This window comes from Haliotis rubra, unplaced genomic scaffold (assembly GCF_003918875.1).
Source record: "Haliotis rubra isolate DU_JTF1 unplaced genomic scaffold, ASM391887v1 Scf1126, whole genome shotgun sequence".
Lineage (NCBI taxonomy): Eukaryota > Metazoa > Mollusca > Gastropoda > Lepetellida > Haliotidae > Haliotis > Haliotis rubra.
Genome location: NW_025765033.1, coordinates 105183 through 126652, shown reverse-complemented (window position 1 = coordinate 126652; position 21470 = coordinate 105183). Strand labels below are relative to the sequence as shown.

Sequence of the window (21470 nt, the reverse complement as noted above, 5' to 3'; positions counted from 1 at the left end):
ATCCGTAAAACAAGAAATAGAATTGGTCTGGCTTAATGCCGTATTCACCAACATTCCAGCTATATGGCGATGGTCTGTAAGCGACCCATGCTTGTCATAAGAGGCGACTAAGACATTGACATGTCCTTGTATGTCATTTGCGTAGATTGATGCTCGTGGTGTTGGTCACTGGATGGTCTTGTCAAGACTTGATTATCTACAGACTGCCACCATATAACTGGAATATTGTCATGTGTTAAACAAACAAACAAACATTAGATCATTCACACACAATAACAGGGATTGGACATTTATTAGGATGTCCATATTTATTTGTGTTATTCCATCTGCAACCCACTCTAATTTATTTTAATTTATTTAAAGACTGTTATCAAGTGATCTAAATTTCAAAATTTCATAAAGTAAGTTTCCCACAAATGACACCATTAGTGAAAATCACTTTTTGTATTTGTATGGGTTTTTTTATTTCGCCCCAGCTCTTGTTGGGTTTAGGTTTGAGATGAGAAACAACTGAACGAATACAGACAACTTTATGGGGTGAATTGATCATTGGAGGCAATCAGTGGAGGGTTGACAAAACATATCTCTAGGAGAGTTTCATACAAAGCTAGAACACATGTATAGGAAGTGTATTGTGAAATGGACATCTATAGTAAAATATAGGTGCTTTTGCATTTTGTCTATTAGAATGGGTGTGCAAGTTTACAAGGAGTCATCCAAAAATATGACAAACGTTAGAGGAGGTTATAAATGACCAGTCCCTTGAAGAAAGATATGACCTGGTTGAAAAAGATATTGACAGTATCTTATTCTGAAATTGATAAGTAAATTGATATCTCCTGGAGTGTTGTGTATGAGATAAGACAGTCTTACTTACCTCCTGTAGAGATCTTATTGTTTGATATATCAGATGTCAGTTTATCAATAAATTCATTTACATTACACCATACCTACAGGTTACAGTTGGTGAACGTTTGAGATTTAATCAATATCTGTGTATGGACTGTGATATTTCTGGCTTGGTAGGCACAAACAACAGGACTGTCTTCGAGCCGAGTCATGTCTACGTCAGTGTCTCATCCTACGTGAACAGTGGTTTGGAAAACGTCATCCCTTGGTTGCTGATGTGCTGGTAGCGCTTGCCAGACTACTTTCTTCCACTAGTAATAACAAAGGGTATGTCTTGTACAAATGTGAACTCTTCTGCTCTGTGACAGTTGTCTTTTAAGAACATGAACAATACATATTTGCGCTCTGTTTTGTCCTACCTCTGAAAGTTTACTGCTTCTGGCATGACATGCACTCTGGGTACTGAGAAAGCTGACAAACTTTAAACCATACTCAGTTACATTTGTTTTCAGCTGCAGAGGGGCAATAGGGTAGCCTAGTGGTTAAAGCTTTTGTTTATCACACTGAAGACCTGGGTTCTACTCTCCACATGGGTACAATATGTGAAGCCAGTTTGTAGCATTGCAGGAATATTGCATAAAGCAGAATAAAACCATACTCTCTCACATACATTTCATTTCAGAAATTGACACACTTATGGGACAGAACATTTTTCAATATTTCTGGTACTTAAGAATTTAAAATTAACTTGAGGACTGGTCATTTCCTTCCTCTGGGCACATGAGAATTACTTACAGATACACAATTGGGGCATTACATTAAATCTGTTAAACCTGCTGTATGAACTATGGATTATGTGAGCATAGATCATTTATACATTCAGTTAATAAAACCATTATGCTGTTGTTGTCACAATCAATTCTTAGCCAGGAATGAGGCGGTGGGGTAGCCTAGGGGTTAAAGCGTTCGCTTGTCACGTCAAAGACCCCGGTTCAATTCCCCACATGGGTACAATGTGTGAAGCCCATATCTGATTTCCCTGCTGTGATATTGCTGGAATATTGCTAAAAGCGGTGTATTTTAAACCATACTTACTCACTCACTTAGCCGGGAATGCATTTTAACACGTAAAATTGATGCCTAATACAGAGCATAACCGAGAAATCATTTATCACGCATAACATTATTTAAGAATGGAGAAATCACACAGGGGCTCATTGATATCTACTTCTGGAATCAACGGATTCAAGAGAATTCTTCATTACATTCACACTTGAGTAACTGAATATTTTAAAGCTCTTCAGTGTCTTCAAAAGTTTAGGGAGTTAGAACCTTGAATAAATTGCATTTACGTTTTGTCTCAAATACATTTTTAAGATGATCATTGTTTTTCTGTAACACCTGTGTTTACCTGTACAGGTGTGACAAGGCACAAGCAGAACACCTGTACAGTCGGGCCATAGAGGTGCGAGAACAGTGCCTCACCTCAAACCACCTCCTCACGTCAGAGATACTCTATGAACTGGGTTTGTTTCTTTGTTTGTTTGTTTGTTTTAAGGCTGCTTTCAAGCAGTATCCCAGATATCCCAGGCTGAAGTCTGTAATTTATTGAGTTTGGACCTGAAAATAAACAGCTGTGATATGATGAGTCCACACGATTTATTAAGTTCCCTCTAACAACAAGCATATGTTGCAGGGGATATATTTAATCAAAAAATGGACTGGGTTTTAAAACCTTGTCAAGTATTGTGTTCATATCATGAAATACACAATGCCATTTTAGAAAGTGGTCAAATGTAACATATGTTATATTTGGGATTACACTTTCTCAGTACTAGAATCTGTACTTTACTGAGAAACTGTAATCCCAAATATAACATATGTTACATTTGACCACTTTCTAAATTGGCATTGTGTATTTCATAACTTCGGCCGTGGGAGCCGTGCAAATTTACACTTATCAGAGGGGTACACAAAGTCCGCAGTCTAGACTACCAGTTGTCCGACTTCCATGTTTGTGAAAGCCGCGGTGGCTGAGCGGTCTAGGCGTCTGACTTTACGTGCTGGCGATTAGGTGCCTGACTCTGAGGGTGTGGGTTCGAATCCCAGATGGGACTCAACCCCAAAAAGTACTAGAATCTGTACTTTACTGAAAAAGTGTAATCCCAAATATAACATATGTGTTCATATCAGTTGACTAACAATTTGTTGTGATTGGATGCATGAATTTATATGGTATTACCATATTTGGAACCTATTATAAGACTTCGTTTTCATTTAGTTAAGCTTGTGGATAATTCACCATGATATATAAGCAATAAAAACTGCAGACATGAGGAAATATACATGATAAACTTTATACTTGATAGAGAAATCTTGAATGTTGTCTTCAAAACGACACTGTATCAGCATTGGAACAGATGCCTTAAATGCTGAAAACAAGCCTGTTTCTTTAAAGAATTGGTCAGAAACATAGATTTAATGGATAATTCATCACATTTCTATGGAAATAGTTCACACAATGATCTGGATTGAAGTCGGTTTCTTGTTTCAGTAAAAGATGTCTTACTGGAAATATATTTTCAGTGGATCATGGCAGCTGGGATGATGAAAACCGAGCAGACAATATATACTAGTAGTATTTTTTTTAAATGTTTTATGATGTATTTTGTCCAATTTACCACACTGCAAACTTTTTTTGAAAATATGTGCCAGACAAGTTAGACAATACAAATGTTAAGGATGGTTTTGTCATTAAGTCATTAAACAGCAGTATAAAAAAACCTGTGACTTTGTCCTGAAAAGTCTTTCTCCAGTGTGTTCATGATGTTAAAATGTATGGAGCATGCTTGTCTTTATTCAGGTTGTTTGATTGGAGAGCAGCCAAGTTATTCAGCCAAAATGGAGTCCATAACATTACTGAGGAAAGCTCTGGACATTCGCACAACAAGATTAGGTAAGCTGTTTTGTGAGCGGGATTATATGGAGTGATCCTTTAGACTTTTAGACAGGTGGCCCAGTGATATAAGCATCCAAATTCCTTGTTCAGATCTGTGACCTTGGCTCAGCAGCAGCCTGTTTGAGGTGAGGTGAGGTGAAATTGGGTTTTACATGGTACTTGAGAATATTTCGCTCATATGACAACGTGCATGTGTGTGTATGTGTATGTGCGGCTGCTTGTACTAGCCCAGACTGAAGCTGGGTTTATAGTGCTAGCCCACTGAGATACCATGCCGCAGTGAAGCATGAATACCCCACTCAGACACATTATACTGACTCCGAGCCGACAGTCCTTGTTGTACCCATTAATGCCGAGCGCCAGGCAGGGACCAACAAGTACCATATTTTAACGTCTTTTGGTATGGCGCGGTCGGGGATCGAACCAGCCGACCTTCCGGCTCTAACCGACCATGGGGCGGTTGCAACCTGTTTGAAGGCCAATTTGCCCTATATGAGGCATTGAAATCAAATGGATGCTCCTGAAGAGAGATCATCCTGTAGACCTTGGGCTGTAACAGTCATCTGATTGGTATAGCATTTACAAATGGTGCTGTACGAATTCCAAGTATATTCCTATTTATTGGTAAGTGTAGGACTGTGCATTGGCAAATAAATTGTATTACAGTATATTTTGATACTGATATGAGATAATATAATAATAATATATCTAATAATGTGGCCAGTTATATAATACTGAACTCAACGTCACAGGGACATGCTCTAAGCACATACATCATAATGGACAGTATTACCCTGGGTAACCCAAGCTGTTTGTGAGGTGCTAAAAGGTTAATAGTTACATGACTTATCCCACCAGGTACCCATTTTCTGCTGGGTGAGCAGAGGCAATTTTGAACAAACTCAGGTAAAATGTTACAATAAGTACTGTTTGAAAGAGTACAGTGATAATACTATGCAGTCCTAGTTAAGTGAGTTATATTTATTCTGTTTGGGTTTCAGTGTTTTGATAATTTGTTCCTAATTACAGGAGGAGACCACCCAGACACAAAGGCCGCCCAGCAGTACCTCACAAACCAGGAGGTGATGCTTCGACTGGGGCACTATGAGTTTGGGCCTGCCAAACCAACTGACACTCGGACACCATCCAACCCCTACAGCAGTCTTTCCTTCCGAGATAAAGATCTTTCAGCTATGAAGAAGAAGTTCCGTCCATCCACTACCATTAACAGACTTAGAAATGGTGATCGTGACTGTGTGAGATCTGTCAGCAGAGAAGACCTCCTGAAGCACAATCGTCCTCTCAGCATAATGGGCAGCTCTGCTAGTGTAATGAGTGCTTCAGAGAGACTTCTGACAGACTCAGACCGACCAAAGCTGTTGAGAAGGGGCTCAATGGAGAGACGCTTTCAGCAGGCCCTAGATATGGGTAAAACTGTGCCTCTGTCCGAGACGAACGCTTCCAGTTTGACATCAGATTCTTCAATCAGGAGGCTGACTGTGGACCTCAGTTTTGCAGGGGGAGGGGACGGTGATGGGGATGATACCAAAAAACCATCAGTCACGGTCTCAGAGCCGCAGATTGACAACTATGCTAGTGAAATGGCTGCCAAGCCTCAGAAATCGCCAAAGAAGGTTCCAGTGAAAACTAAAGTGGACTCCCGACCAGTCAGTGCTCCTCTGAAGCTTTTTGCTTTGTATGGCAATGCTGGAAATGTTAGGCTCAGCATGCCCAATAGGACTCACAGTGCCAACTTTAATCGAGGAGATGGATTAGGGATCTACACTACAGGCACTTCGTCTTCCTGCCTCACCAACAGCAGCCTCCAGAGTCATCGGTCTCGCTGCAGCATCCCGGGACCGCACGCCATCAACGTGTCCAACTGCCGCTCCATCTCGGGCCCACACAGCTCCATCTACAGTCTACTGGACAAGCCCGGCATACCCCGGGATATGAAGCGAGCAGTTCATCACAAAGCAGCCTGGTATCACGTCAAAGGCAGGTATCCTACAAACGAAGAACCAGTTCCATCGAAGCGATCCCAGAGTCGACCAAACTCAGTTTCCAGTTCGTCAAGCAGAGTAAATACGAATATAAATGGTGTGAAACAAAAGGAATCTGTATCTCGTAAGCATGCTGTAGGGAAGATCATCATGGCACAGCGGTCTGAGCCTGTGCTTGTTAATCCACACCCATCACAAGATTCCCGACAAAGGGAGACAATCCGTGAGGGTATGGCATTGAATTATGCTGTCGTCTCCTTTAAACCAGAATCTGTGGTTGTTACCTAATATCTGCCCTGTCTCTTGTTTTAGGTTTTGTGTACATAGATGTAAATTTATGAATGAAGAGATGATGTATGATATTAGTCAATGCAGGGTATTCGCTTATGTAACCATTCTTCTCTGTATCTCAGTACAGGTATGTAAAAATAATTATTAAATATTTCCCTTTGCTTCATAGGAGAAAGATCTGTTTTTCACAGTTTTAATTAACAAAGTAATCATTGATCCACTTAAAATTAATCGCTTATTTTTCTCTTCAAATGTTAGAAACCAGTGTTGTATTTTTGATCAAGTCTGACATGAAATATGTAACATATTTTGCTATACTTTTAATCTCTTGCTCTAGTATCAGGAAACAATGGTTAATCTTATTCCTGAAACAGGAACAAATTATACAGCTGGTAAGAACGGTTGGGTAAACTAATGATACAGATTCCTATAATATGGGACACTTTGAGTTTGGCAATGGTGACTGCCTTACATGTTTCTGTTCAAAATACCAATGAATATGTAAATTATGCAAATTATAGAATATGATTCTATATAAATATATATATTTATTTATTCCCATATTAAGATGTGTTTCACATACAAACCAGGCCAAATATAAATATTAGTTTTCAGGTTATATTTATCTGTAGCTTGGAGATCAGGATGTTTCTGTTTCAGGAGGAACTGTGTCTCATTTATGATTTTATATCAAAATATATATGCTCATCTGAATTGTATTTACTTTTGTTATATTTGTAGTTGGAAAGAGTTATCTACCTTGTGCTTCCATGATGAATGATCTGATAAAAACTGATTTACACACAAAATTACATGTTTCTCAGAGATTGAGTTGTAGTGAGCAAAACTTGATGAAACTTATGTGGTTATATACTTGTTATGCCGTTATATTCCTCTTCCATGTTTCTGCATTCTTATGTCCCCTGCTGTGATATTGCTGGAATGTTGCTAAAAGCAGCATAAACACCCACTCACTCACACATTACTGTTTTCTGTTATTATACACAATAAAATATGCTCTGGGATGAAATATTTTGGTCACATTAAAGTGCACATTTCAACATTGTGAAGTGATTGATCTAGAATTTGGTCAAGTGGAATTTTTGGAGCAGGATATTTATTACATACTTATTATGGTAAATACGTTAATGATGATGATAAGCAAGTTTGACCACTATATGGGTTCCTAACCCATCTTGATAATAATCAGCCTAATGATTGTTTCTCCCAATGGTCAGCGACAATGGAAAGTGGGCTAAGTTGTTATTCACAACAGAGGGCTGCATAATTAAGTTGGGTAATGTTTAAGTTGTTTTGACGCAAAAAATATATTATGTGTCTCATGTATCAAGTTTGTGTACTTATGAAACTAATAATATTTGTTAATTTAACTTATTTTTGATTTATATGAGATATTGTGATATTTGTTCCAAAATAACATTTACAAGAAGGCCAGTATGATGCGTAACTTATGGGAGAAAAAATATTTCTTCCAGTTCAGTAAATATAGAACTATTATATTTTTCTTTAAGATTATTACTTTAATAATGTCATGTGAAAACTCTCAAATTGTGATGCCAGGTCGCCTGTCTCAGAACACAGTGCTTGATAATATCAAGAAAACATGAAAGAATCTCTCGTAGCGATGTTCTTATACAGACAATCAGTATTGTGTCAGATACTTTTAATGATAAAAGTCTGTATGATATGACAGTAATATATATTTTTTCAAATGTTACTGATGATAATAATTTTTTAATGTTTTTCATGTTTGTGTCATTTGTGTCAACACTACTGAATATGATTCTTACCGGTTAAACAGGTGACACCTGTTTTTAAATTTCATGTTTAATTCCATAAATTATTTCTATAGACTTCTCGCTGATACATGGATTTGTGATGATTTTACAAGTAGAATTTGCTTATATATAAATAGAGGTGTGACGATACAGAAATTTCACGATACGATGCGCATTGCAATATCTTGAAATGATACAATTCAATTTGATGTATATCACGATATGCTATCTTTATTTTCTTTTAACAATTGGAATTTACTACTAGAATAGATAGTGCCTTAGAGTAAATGTCCTGACAACCCTTTCACAATATATCTTGATGACTAAAGAGATTAATTTGATTAGCAAGTATGAAATTTCAATTTTTACTTATTTTCTGAAAATACAAACTTCAGCATGGTGATGTCAGTATCAAATAAGTGAACAGCCCCAACTCTGCACAGCATGGGGTCAGGGAGTGGGGAGGGGGGCATTTTCACAGCCTCCCTGAAATATGAAAACCTGAATGAAACTTTTAGCCAACTCATAGGCTTGTTTCTATGGAAACGCACCTCCGCTGGTCACCAGACTGATACAGGAGGAAATTCAAGTCTTGATTTTGAAAAGAGAAATATATTTTCAAAATGTATGTTTTGTAGGCTGTCTGCACACATACATTTTACAGTGAGCCTTCATAACATACTTCTTTACACTATGGCTTAATTTCATCATGAACCGGTGAGTCAGTTTTGTGATATTTCATGGACTGTACTTGAATACTGCATCACTTTACACCGAAAGACAGCTTTGACAAGCCAAGGAGGCCACACCCCATCTGTGTATAGGTTTGGACCCTGGAGTTTAAGGTCAACGATGCATATCATGATACGAAAAAAGTATCGCTATATTTATCAGTGTCACAATTATTGATACTACCATATATCGTCACAGCTCTATATATAAACTAAACAAATCCTCAGACCCAGGTGCAGGAGAAGTTTATATTTATTTAAATACAATATGTCTCAACGCTGCTGATAATACATTAAATTCATCCTTGTTGTCCAGCATGTAATCTGGTTAGTTTTCTGTGATAAAAATATTGGATTCATTCCGTACTTTTGTTCAGTACTATGATATACATAGAACTGCTCTTGGTCATTAGTGTAATTTGATTGGATGGCTTTTTTTAGCTTTACTTTATTTATGACCCAAAGAATATAGTTTAGTAAGAAATTATGAAGAATGTCTCTACAGACAATAGTTATGTTTTATAGATTGTATGGAGTATCATGGCAGGTTTGAATTCAAGATTTAAAAAAGTATTATTTTAGTTCAATTGTTTCGTTTTGTGGTTATTGATTAGACATTTGTGAGAATTACTTCAGAATTTTTTTTTTTTTATGAAGTCATTATGTTGTAGAGGAAAATGAAATTTCCACTTTCAGAAATGGAGATTGTTGTAAATGTATAATCTTAACATGATGTGTGCTTGAAAGAACATTCCAAGCACATTCATTGCAAATAAAACCACCTTTTACATCATTTTGACTTTGGGTGCATTTTTAATTTATTGACCTGACTGAAAATTAAGTAGGCTAATGGTGCCATGCTTTGTCACATTGTCTGTGTGTTTGCAGTTTTTGCATCATATCTTCGTATGATCCTGTGAAGATCTGAGTAAGATTTGATTTCAGCAACCCTTGCTTGTGGTAAGAGGCGACTAACGGTATTGGGTGATCAGGCTCGCTGACTTGGTTGACGCATGTCATTGGTTCCCAATTGCGTACACGGATGCTCATGCTGTTGATCACTGGATTGTCTGACTCAGACTTGATTATTTACAGACCGCCGTCATATACCGGTAGCTGGAATATTGCCAAGTGTGGCATTAGACCGCAAACAAACAAACCAAACCTTTTGGAGGGCCATGATAGGAATGGTAAACTTTATTTGACTCAGTGTTTTTTTTATATTGACAAATGTTATATTTGGGATTACACTGTCTCAGTAAAGAAGAGATTCCAGCACGTTTTTGATCTGGGATTAGAACATGCACTCAGAGTAGGGCACCTAACTGCCAGCACAGATATTCTGCAATTGAACAGATTAGACCAATGAGGACAAAAAGGAAGCCTGACAACTATGGCCTATGTCGATTATTGCACTGTCCTTCAAAGTGACGACAATAGTGACTAGAATGAGAACTACGAGTGGAATGGAGGACCAAGAGGAAGTGGATGTAAATGTTTTTGTGTTCAGTGACGTGTGTGATTATATGTTCATTATTTTTATTTTCAAATATCCCATTTGCCCCTTTTTGGCCTCTTTTGGTAACAGTTTTGGGCTTTCATTTGGACACATCCATACGATCAAGTACCTTTTGGCATACCCTTTTGCAGAAATTTCCAAGTTTATTTCTCTTCTAATGAGAGGACCATTCTTCCCTTTTAGCCCGATTCCTATACTTTCTTTAAGCACATGGTTGACACATGTTGAGGCAAGGAAATCGCCATGATTCCAAAGTGAGTGAGTGAGTGAGTGTAGTTGGCTCAAGAAAAGTTGGCAATAGAATGGTTTTCACACGTTTTATTTGAACACGTATCATCTGGTACATAAAGCGAGTACAGAAGGAGCACGTTACTTTCATGTCACGAATGGAAATTAGTACTGTGTGTAGCGGTATACTGGACGGAACACCAACATGATTCAAACATGCAATATTTATAGTGATGATGATGACAATGATGGCTACTACTGTTACTTTTACTGCTGTTCCTACTACAAACTACCACCACTACTACCATTACTACTACTGCTACTACCACCACTACTACTGCTACCACTACCACCTGTCAGAACAGGTCGGTCATTACAAGCAACTGCAGGTTATCACGCTCTTTGCCTTACGATTAGACGCCTTGCCTTGGCATTCAGATGAGCGGGAATATTATGTAGCAGGGTTTAAGTTTTGATTGAATCATGCACAAAATTAGCAAACTGATCACGCAAGCAGGTTAATGAGCTTAAAGTGTATTTGAAGGAATGGATAACCAGTCTCTCTTATCCAGCTTGGTCTGGGCAGAAGCACAAAGGGAGACCACTCTTGTCAGACTATTAGCGAGCGTTTATCAGCCAGATTTTACCCAGCCGAATTGCGTAGCTTATCTTCCCGCAGCAATTAGTGCAGCTACCGACAACCTATATATGTACACCACGAGCTACACACCAGCAGACAGTGCCCATATCAGATGAATGGACTTTGCCAGCAACTACTTACGTTCACCAGTTTGCCAGTTAAAACTCGGGGTCGAAACAAAGACAACATGCACTTCTTTTTATCACCGACGGAAACCATGGCAACGGCTGGCAAAGCAGGATGTGCTTCCTTATTTGTAGTCGTTTTCATGTTTGTTTACAGTTCTATGGAAACAAATGGTCCCTGTCGAGAAATCCTAACCTCTATACATTTTAAGTTGGTGCAAATGACCTTAACGTATATGTGTCCATTATAACCGGCACTGCATGTGTAGCCTATAGACTGCAACTTCTCTTTCTGAGATAAGCTTCTGTGAAATAACAGAAAAGGGAATCGGAAGACTTGGATATTTCTGACTGAAAACGAACCCTCAACTTTTCACACTGGTATTGATCTTTACAGGGCTTTAGAGAATTGACTGCGTGTTTTCAAGAACTAACAGACACGACGTGGTAGTGAACTACAGTATATCCGACGTTGGGACATATAGGCATTGATTTAAAACTCATAAATCGTCAGGTATTTGATACCATGAGAAGCAGCTATAGCTGGCTGTTTGACGTTGCCGGAAACATTCGATGACGCCTCGTTCTGACTTCGTCTCTATGTAGTTACCGTTGTCGTTGCCAACGGTCCCCTCTGTTTTAACAGAATCGCCATTGCTCTTACTACCTATCGCTCTGCATTTCGTTGACTACAGCATCGTTCCGAGTTCTGCTACTGACAAGATGTTTACAAGGCTGCATATTCAAGGTATTTAAGCAGACATTCATTGTATTTTAAAGTGTTTAAAGTGTAGATTACCATTGAAATTGGCCGTAGTTTGTCAGCAGTAACGGTGGGGATGACTGGCCGCCATTTGCAATTTTGTGAAAATTCCCCAATGTGTATGTGTTTAATGTCTTTTCTGCCCGCGATATGAGAGCTCTCGGTATTTATATACGACGGAGGGTATTGTAACAATCCTGTAGACATGTTTTACTATTTATAAGACATAGTTCGGGATTTTTTTTCTGTCCACTTTTCATTCAAATAGTTGGCCCATAATGGCTTTAGTAATAGATGGATTGTATACCAAAGCAGCGATTAAATGCCCATTATTAACCTTCTTGTGGCCTATACTTGTCCCGAAAGAGATTCCATTGGCTCCATGGTCTATATTATCGGCAATCCGCTTGTCCACTATCGTTTCGACGGCCCCTAAATCAATTTGGTTGTAGTCGCCGTAGTCTTCATGTATTTAATGTGTATTTAAATGTGTTGTTTTGGTTATTTTCAGCACGGGAAGATATGATCCGGTATCATGTCACTCCTGCTGCTAGTCTATGGCCGTCGCTGGATGAGGAATCCGACTGTGTATGCATTTTATCTACATCTTCTTTAGCTGGGACGGAATAGTTTGCTTCTTTTGTCCAAGTTTCCTAATCGTCGTATGCATAATAGAGGCATTTTATTGTATTTTCTCTGTTATGGTGTGCTGAAAATCAGTGCTCGGGTACCCTCTCCCATTTACACGTTAACTTTCTAACAATCTGTCAGCACAGCCTGTTTGTCTTGGGATACTGTATCCTAAAGTGTGTAATCTGGGACTATGCACTATGACCTTTTCTGACATTGTTTCTTATAAACAACTCCTATAAACCTCGCCCAATGACCCTCCTTTCTCCCACCCTCCCCACTCACCGATGTAGCGTCCCCTGGCTTCGTCCCCGAGCCCCTCTCCCGACCCCCTGAGTGTTTTCACCCCGTTCTGGGCCCGCCCTGACCACGGCGAGACGCTCCCTGCCCCAGTCACCATCACCTATGTCGACTATTACCCTGTCCCAAGTGACGACGACAGTGACTACTGGGTCTATGAGGATGAGGACGACGACAGTTTTGTGGAGGATATTCACCCCGTGAGGAAGGCGCTGAGGAGAGTGGCTGCCTTCTTTAGGAGAGTATTCTCGTAGATTCCTCATCCAGTGTGTGTGTGTGGTGTGGTGTGATGTGTGTGTGTGTGTGTGCGTGCTTGCGTGTGAGTTAGTGTGTGTGCATGTGGCAGTTAATATGTAGGTGTGTGAACATGTTTATGAAGTTTGATCGGATGTAGACGTGTATGTGTGCGAGAGTGCTTGATGTATGATAATGTGTGAATGTGAAAGAATGCGCTCTTTATGTTTGAAAAGAGAGAGAGAGAGAGAGAGAGAGAGAGAGAGAGAGAGAGAGAGAGAGAGAGAGAGAGAGAGAGAGAGAGAGAGAGAGAGAGAGAGAGAGAGAGAGAGAGAGAGAGAGAGAGAGAGAGAGAGAGAGAGAGAGAGAGAGCGGGTGATATTCTTCTGTATCTGTTATGTACGTGTGATTTGCATGCCTGTTCTGATGTGCATGTTTTCAGGTTGGCTGACACGTTTGGCTGCCCGTATAATCCCCTATTATCCCATTTGCCTCTCTTTGGTCTGTTTTGGCTACATTTTTGGGCTTTGTTTTGGACACACCCTTTCGATCAAGCATCTTTTGGCATACCCTTTGGCTGACATTTCTTAGTTTATTTCTCTTCTAATGAGAGGACCATTCTTCCCTTTTGGCCCCGATTCGGATACTTTCTTTAAGCACATGCCATTCTATTTCTTGATATATAATAAATATGAATGAATGGTATACACATGAGTCTGTTTTCCTTCCTTCTTTGGATCTACTAAGAACTAGGGGACAGTAACACGGCAGGAGAGGCAATTGAACCAAGCCTGTTTTATCGTTATACAACTTCAAGTTGCTATAAGAGTAAACTAATTAACAAATGAAGATATTGAGTGGTCGTTTGCTCTATCCCGCTGTGTTGCTGTCTTCTAGCCGAGTGTTTAACAAGTTCTCTGTGATGGAAATGACGGAGTCTATAGTCGTGTGCAGCTGTAGCTACAAACCTGATGTCGGAAGTCTAGATATTTTACGATGGCTTCACGTACTTTAAGTTACATGCACAAGTGAATGATCGGGAGTGGTCTCCCTTCACTCTTTGTGTCTGTTTAAGCGTCACCTTGTCTTTAGTGAGTGAGTCGGATTTTACGCCGCTTGTAGCACTATTCCAGCTGTATCACGGCGGGGACACCAGAAATGGGGAATCGAACCCGTCCCTTCCGCAGGATGAACGAACGCTTTGACCACAAGGCTACCCTACCACTCCACCTCGTCTTTAGATATTTGTACATATTCTAAGACTGAAAGAGGGGTTGTGCTCCTCGTCTAGTGGTCATTTTCAACCCAGGTAATAGACGTATACTTTCGGGTCTTGTATGATGTTGGGACATTTATGGTGCTCATTACGTTCCTGATAGATATACCCGTGAAGATCCGGGTTAGAAGTGTTCTTCAGCAACTCATTCTTGTCGTAAGGGGCGACTAACGGGATCAGGTGGTCAGGCTCGCTGACTTGGTTGACACATGTCATGGTATCCCAAATGCGTAGATCGATGCTCATGATATTGATCACTGAATTATCTGGTCCAGACTCGATTATTTATAGACCGCCGCCATATAGCTGGAATATTGCTGAGTGCGGCGTTAAACAACCAGCCAACCCTGATAGATATAGGCTACAATATTGGATGAAGAAAACATAGTGGTGTTTGAGAAACGTTAACCAAACCCACAAATACAGCCATTTTGACTAGGTCTAGACTCCCCTTGATATTTTAGACACGGAAATCGCCATGACTTCAAAGTGAGTGAGTGTAGTTGGCTCTTAGCAACAGAATGGTTTTCACACGTTTTGGTTGGACACGTATCATCTGACACATAAAGCGAGTACAGGAGCACGTTACTTTTATGTCACGAATGGAAGTTAGTACTGTGTGTAGCCGTATGTTGAACCCGTGAAGATCCGGGTTAGAAGTGTTCTTCAGCAACTCATTCTTGTCGTAAGGGGCGACTAACGGGGTCAGGTGGTCAGGCTCGCTGACTTGGTTGACACATGTCATGGTATCCCAAATGCGTAGATCGATGCTCATGATATTGATCACTGAATTATCTGGTCCAGACTCGATTATTTATAGACCGCCGCCATATAGCTGGAATATTGCTGAGTGCGGCGTTAAACAACCAGCCAACCCTGATAGATATAGGCTACAATATTGGATGAAGAAAACATAGTGGTGTTTGAGAAACGTTAACCAAACCCACAAATACAGCCATTTTGACTAGGTCTAGACTCCCCTTGATATTTTAGACACGGAAATCGCCATGACTTCAAAGTGAGTGAGTGTAGTTGGCTCTTAGCAACAGAATGGTTTTCACACGTTTTGGTTGGACACGTATCATCTGACACATAAAGCGAGTACAGGAGCACGTTACTTTTATGTCACGAATGGAAGTTAGTACTGTGTGTAGCCGTATGTTGAACTACACCGCAGGATGAACGAACGCTTTGACCACAAGGCTACCCTACCACTCCACCTCGTCTTTAGATATTTGTACATATTCTAAGACTGAAAGAGGGGTTGTGTTCCTCGTCTAGTGGTCATTTTCAACCCAGGTAATAGACGTATACTTTCGGGTCTTGTATGATGTTGGGACATTTATGGTGCTCATTACGTTCCTGATAGATATACCCGTGAAGATCCGGGTTAGAAGTGTTCTTCAGCAACTCATTCTTGTCGTAAGGGGCGACTAACGGGGTCAGGTGGTCAGGCTCGCTGACTTGGTTGACACATGTCATGGTATCCCAAATGCGTAGATCGATGCTCATGATATTGATCACTGAATTATCTGGTCCAGACTCGATTATTTATAGACCGCCGCCATATAGCTGGAATATTGCTGAGTGCGGCGTTAAACAACCAGCCAACCCTGATAGATATAGGCTACAATATTGATGAAGAAAACATAGTGGTGTTTGAGAAACGTTAACCAAACCCACAAATACAGCCATTTTGACTAGGTCTAGACTCCCCTTGATATTTTAGACACGGAAATCGCCATGACTTCAAAGTGAGTGAGTGTAGTTGGCTCTTAGCAACAGAATGGTTTTCACACGTTTTGGTTGGACACGTATCATCTGACACATAAAGCGAGTACAGAAGGAGCACGTTACTTTTATGTCACGAATGGAAATTAGTACTGTGTGTAGCCGTATGTTGAACGGAACACAAACATGATTCAAACATGCAATATTTATTGTGATGATGATGACAATGATTGCTACTACTATTACTTTTACTTTTACTGCTGCTCCTACTACAAACTACCACCACTACTACCACTACCATTACTACTACTGCTACTACCACCACTACTACTGCTACCACTACCACCTGTCAGAACAGGTCGGTCATTACAAGCAAGTGCAGGTTATCACGTTCTTTGCCTTACAATTAGACGCCTTGCCTTGGCATTCAGATGAGCGGGAACATGGATGGAACATTATGTAGCCGGGTTTAATTTCTTGATTGAATCGTGCACAAAATTAACAAACTGATCGAGCAAGCAGGTTAATGAGCTTTAAGTGTATTTGAAGGAATGGATGAACCGGTCTCTCTTATCCAGCTTGGTCGAGGCCGACGCACAAAGGGAGACAACTCTTGTCAGACTATTAGCGAGCGTTTATCAGCCCGATTTTACCCAGCCGAATTGCGTAGCTTATCTTTCCGCAGCAACTAGTGCAGCTACCGACAACCTATATATGTACACCACGAGCTACACACCAGCAGACAGTGCCAATATCAGATGAATGGACTTTGCCAGCAACTACTTACGTTCACCAGTTTGCCAGTTAAAACTCGGGGTCGAAACAAAGACAACATGCACTTCTTTTTATCATCACCGACGGAAACCATGGCAGCGGCTGGCAAAGCAGGATGTGCTTCCTTATTTGTAGTCGTTTTCATGTTTGTTTACAGTTCTATGGAAACAAATGGTCCCTGTCGAGAAATCCTAACCTCTATACATTTTAAGTTGGTGCAAATGACCTTAACGTATATGTGTCCATTATAACCGGCACTGCATGTGTAGCCTATAGACTGCAACTTCTCTTTCTGAGATAAGCTTCTGTGAAATAACAGAAAAGGGAATCGGAAGACTTGGATATTTCTGACTGAAAACGAACCCTCAACTTTTCACACTGGTATTGATCTTTACAGGGCTTTAGAGAATTGACTGCGTGTTTTCAAGAACTAACAGACACGACGTGGTAGTGAACTACAGTATATCCGACGTTGGGACATATAGGCATTGATTTAAAACTCATAAATCGTCAGGTATTTGATACCATGAGAAGCAGCTATAGCTGGCTGTTTGACGTTGCCGGAAACATTCGATGACGCCTCGTTCTGACTTCGTCTCTATGTAGTTACCGTTGTCGTTGCCAACGGTCCCCTCTGTTTTTAACAGAATCGCCATTGCTCTTACTACCTATCGCTCTGCATTTCGTTGACTACAGCATCGTTCCGAGTTCTGCTACTGACAAGATGTTTACAAGGCTGCATATTCAAGGTATTTAAGCAGACATTCATTGTATTTTAAAGTGTTTAAAGTGTAGATTACCATTGAAATTGGCCGTAGTTTGTCAGCAGTAACGGTGGGGATGACTGGCCGCCATTTGCAATTTTGTGAAAATTCCCCAATGTGTATGTGTTTAATGTCTTTTCTGCCCGCGATATGAGAGCTCTCGGTATTTATATACGACGGAGGGTATTGTAACAATCCTGTAGACATGTTTTTACTATTTATAAGACATAGTTCGGGAATTTTTTCTGTCCACTTTTCATTCAAATAGTTGGCCCATAATGGCTTTAGTAATAGATGGATTGTATACCAAAGCAGCGATTAAATGCCCATTATTAACCTTCTTGTGGCCTATACTTGTCCCGAAAGAGATTCCATTGGCTCCATGGTCTATATTATCGGCAATCCGCTTGTCCACTATCGTTTCGACGGCCCCTAAATCAATTTGGTTGTAGTCGCCGTAGTCTTCATGTATTTAATGTGTATTTAAATGTGTTGTTTTGGTTATTTTCAGCACGGGAAGATATGATCCGGTATCATGTCACTCCTGCTGCTAGTCTATGGCCGTCGCTGGATGAGGAATCCGACTGTGTATGCATTTTATCTACATCTTCTTTAGCTGGGACGGAATAGTTTGCTTCTTTTGTCCAAGTTTCCCTAATCGTCGTATGCATAATAGAGGCATTTTATTGTATTTTCTCTGTTATGGTGTGCTGAAAATCAGTGCTCGGGTACCCCCTCTCCCATTTACACGTTAACTTTCTAACAATCTGTTAGCACAGCCTGTTTGTCTTGGGATACTGTATCCTAAAGTGTGTAATCTGGGACTATGCACTATGACCTTTTCTGACATTGTTTCTTATAAACAACTCCTATAAACCTCGCCCAATGACCCTCCTTTCTCCCACCCTCCCCACTCACCGATGTAGCGTCCCCTGGCTTCGTCCCCGAGCCCCTCTCCCGACCCCCTGAGTGTTTTCACCCCGTTCTGGGCCCGCCCTGACCACGGCGAGACGCTCCCCTGCCCCAGTCACCATCACCTATGTCGGCTATTACCCTGTCCCAAGTGACGACGACAGTGACTACTGGGTCTATGAGGATGAGGACGACGACAGTTTTGTGGAGGATATTCACCCCGTGAGGAAGGCGCTGAGGAGAGTGGCTGCCTTCTTTAGGAGAGTATTCTCGTAGATTCCTCATCCAGTGTGTGTGTGTCTGGTGTGGTGTGTGTGTGCACATGCCATTCTATTTCTTGATATATAATAAATATTAGTGAATGGTATACACATGAGTCTGTTTTCCTTCCTTCTTTGGATCTACTAACAACTAAGGGGACAGTAACACAACAGGAGAGGCAGTTGAACCAAGTAGGTTTTATCGTTATACAACTTGAAGTTGCTATAAGAGTAAACGAATTAACAAATGAAGATATTGAAAAGTCGTTTGCTCTATCCCGCTGTGTTGCTGTCACACAGCTGAGTGTACTACACGTTTTCTGTGATGGAAATCACAAAGTCTGTAATGTGTGTAGCCATGGCCACCTGATGGTGGAAGACTGGATATTTTACGACAACTTCACTTACTATACGTTACCTGCACACGTGAATAATCGAGAGTGGTCTCCCTTTGCTCTGTGCAGCTGTTTAACCGTTGGATATATTATATTTAGCGACTGAAAGGGGACAGGCAAGTAATGTAATAATTCATGATTTGTATGACACAGGGACAGTTATGGTGCCTATTACATGATTCTTGGAATACTGAATGTCACTTCAGTTACGACACGCTCGCTGAATGATTTTGATTTATTCTTTGTTCCACTGCCAATATCAAAGCCTTTTCGGACCGCCTCCGTGGTGTAGTGGTTAGAGAGTCCGCCCGGAGAGCGGAAGGTCGCGGGTTCGATCCCCGACCGCGTCATACCAAAAGACGTTAAAATATGGTACTTGTTGGTCCCTGCATGGCGCTCGGCATTAATGGGTACAACAAGGATTGGTCGGCTCGGAGTCAGTATACTGTGTCTGAGTGGCGTATTCATGCTTCACTGCGGCATGGTATCTCAGTGGGCGAGCACTATAAAACCAGCTTCAGTCTGGGCTAGTACAAGCAGCCGCACATACACATACACACGCATGCACGTCGTCATATGAGCGAAATATTCTCAAGTACGACGTTAAACCCAATTTCACCTCACATCAAAGCCTTTAGGGCCATTTTGTGGGTGTTTTATGTCCATGGCGTAATATTAAAATTTCAAGATGCTAGCTGATCAAACAACTTTTGAGCATGAATCGGTGGCGTTCTTGAAATCTTCACGCAGGATTCGCCCGATTCCCCGGTGCAAGTTCTGAAGCCCAATGTTTTCGTCCTCTGCAGTCTCTAATTCGACGTTCTCAATGATACACGCACAAAACAATCATATAGCAAAAGTCTTTATTGAAAATGTACAAACAGTAACAAAATGTAACAAAATTAAATATGTTATCAACAACTTTACAATATCTGACACTGTTGGAATGATGACTGGAAACAGACTTATCATCCAACAACGTTCTATGTAGTGCCCACTGAATCAATGGCCTAAGGCCAATGCTCTCTTTTAAGACTCGAAATTTCGCGCGTCTAAGGAAACTATTTTTGCGACACACACTGGGTTGTATTGGTAAGACGCATATTTGTGAGGGCCAAGCCACAACTTTTCGATAATTTCTTACTGAGATATGAAACATTCATCCTCTATAAACAGGGAGATTTTCCTGGTTACTCGACACCCCTTTCGGTGCAGCGATCGTAACGGTAAAGAATAATAACAAGTTCAAACGGTTTTGTAATAATGTTCTATGTGACATGGTGGCTTTTAAGCACATTTTGGCTTTCACAAAAATGGAGCCGGTTTCGGCAGACAATCGAGTTTGTTTGTTGTTTAATGCCACACTCAGCAATATTCCAGCTATATGACGGCAGTCTGTAAATCATCGAGTCTGTACCAGAGAATCCAGTGATCAACAGCATGAACATGGATATACACAATTGGGACACGATGACATGTGTTAACCAAGACAGCCAGCCTGACCACCCTACCCAGTTTATCGCCTGAGGAGGTCAGGCTCGCCGACTTGGTTGACATATGCAATCCTACCCAGTTGCGTAGTTCTGATAAGGACTACATCAAAATATAGGAACAACTATTAAAACTGGTATACTGTGAGACATAAAGTGATATCGTCTTTCAGTCTAGGAAAGACTATATGTGACACGTGGGCAAGACTCTGGTATGAATTCAATTTAATGTGGGAAAAACTATTCAAGCTGCCCCATGGGCAAGGCTGTAGCATTGACGAACCCTCTGAAGACAGACTTTAGCAAATTGTTGTACTTATGCCATCTTTGTTGGGCTACATTGGCATCCAGTGTTGTAAGCCTACAGAGGATTCCGGCGTCCGATGGTGAAATCTGTAGTACAGTTTCCGCCCTATGTAGGGCTGTAGTATAAACCGCTGTATGCAAGGCTGTAGTAACATTGGCACCCAGCGTAGTAAGTCCTGCATAGAAGTTGGCGTCCAGTGTTGAAATCTGTAGTATAGTTTCCACCCCATGCAGGACTGTAGTAGCAACGGCTGTATGCAAGGCTGTAGTAACATTGTCATCCAATGTAGAATGGCCTGCAGATAAGTTGGATTGCTGTGGTAACATCTGTAGTATAGTTTCCACCCGGTCTGTGTAGGACTGTAGTATCAACCTTTGTGGGCAAGGCTGTAGCAAGCCCCGCAGAAAATCTGTAGTGCAATTTCCGCCCGGTATGTGTAGGACTGTAGTATTCAACCTTTGTGCCCGGCAGAGAATCTGTAGTACAGTTT

General features: G+C 40.7%; 1 protein-coding gene across 1 annotated transcript in view; it reads left to right on the top strand.

Annotated features, from left to right (window-relative positions):
* Positions 1-9425, top strand: part of LOC124290640 (tetratricopeptide repeat protein 41-like) — a 61709-nt gene extending 52284 nt beyond the window's left edge. The window contains 4 exon segments of the mRNA XM_046727418.1: positions 1027-1176; positions 2269-2375; positions 3713-3805; positions 4838-9425. Coding sequence (XP_046583374.1) covers positions 1027-1176; positions 2269-2375; positions 3713-3805; positions 4838-6099 — 1612 coding nt within the window. The 3' untranslated portion in view covers positions 6100-9425.
* The last annotated feature ends 12045 nt before the right edge of the window (positions 9426-21470 follow it).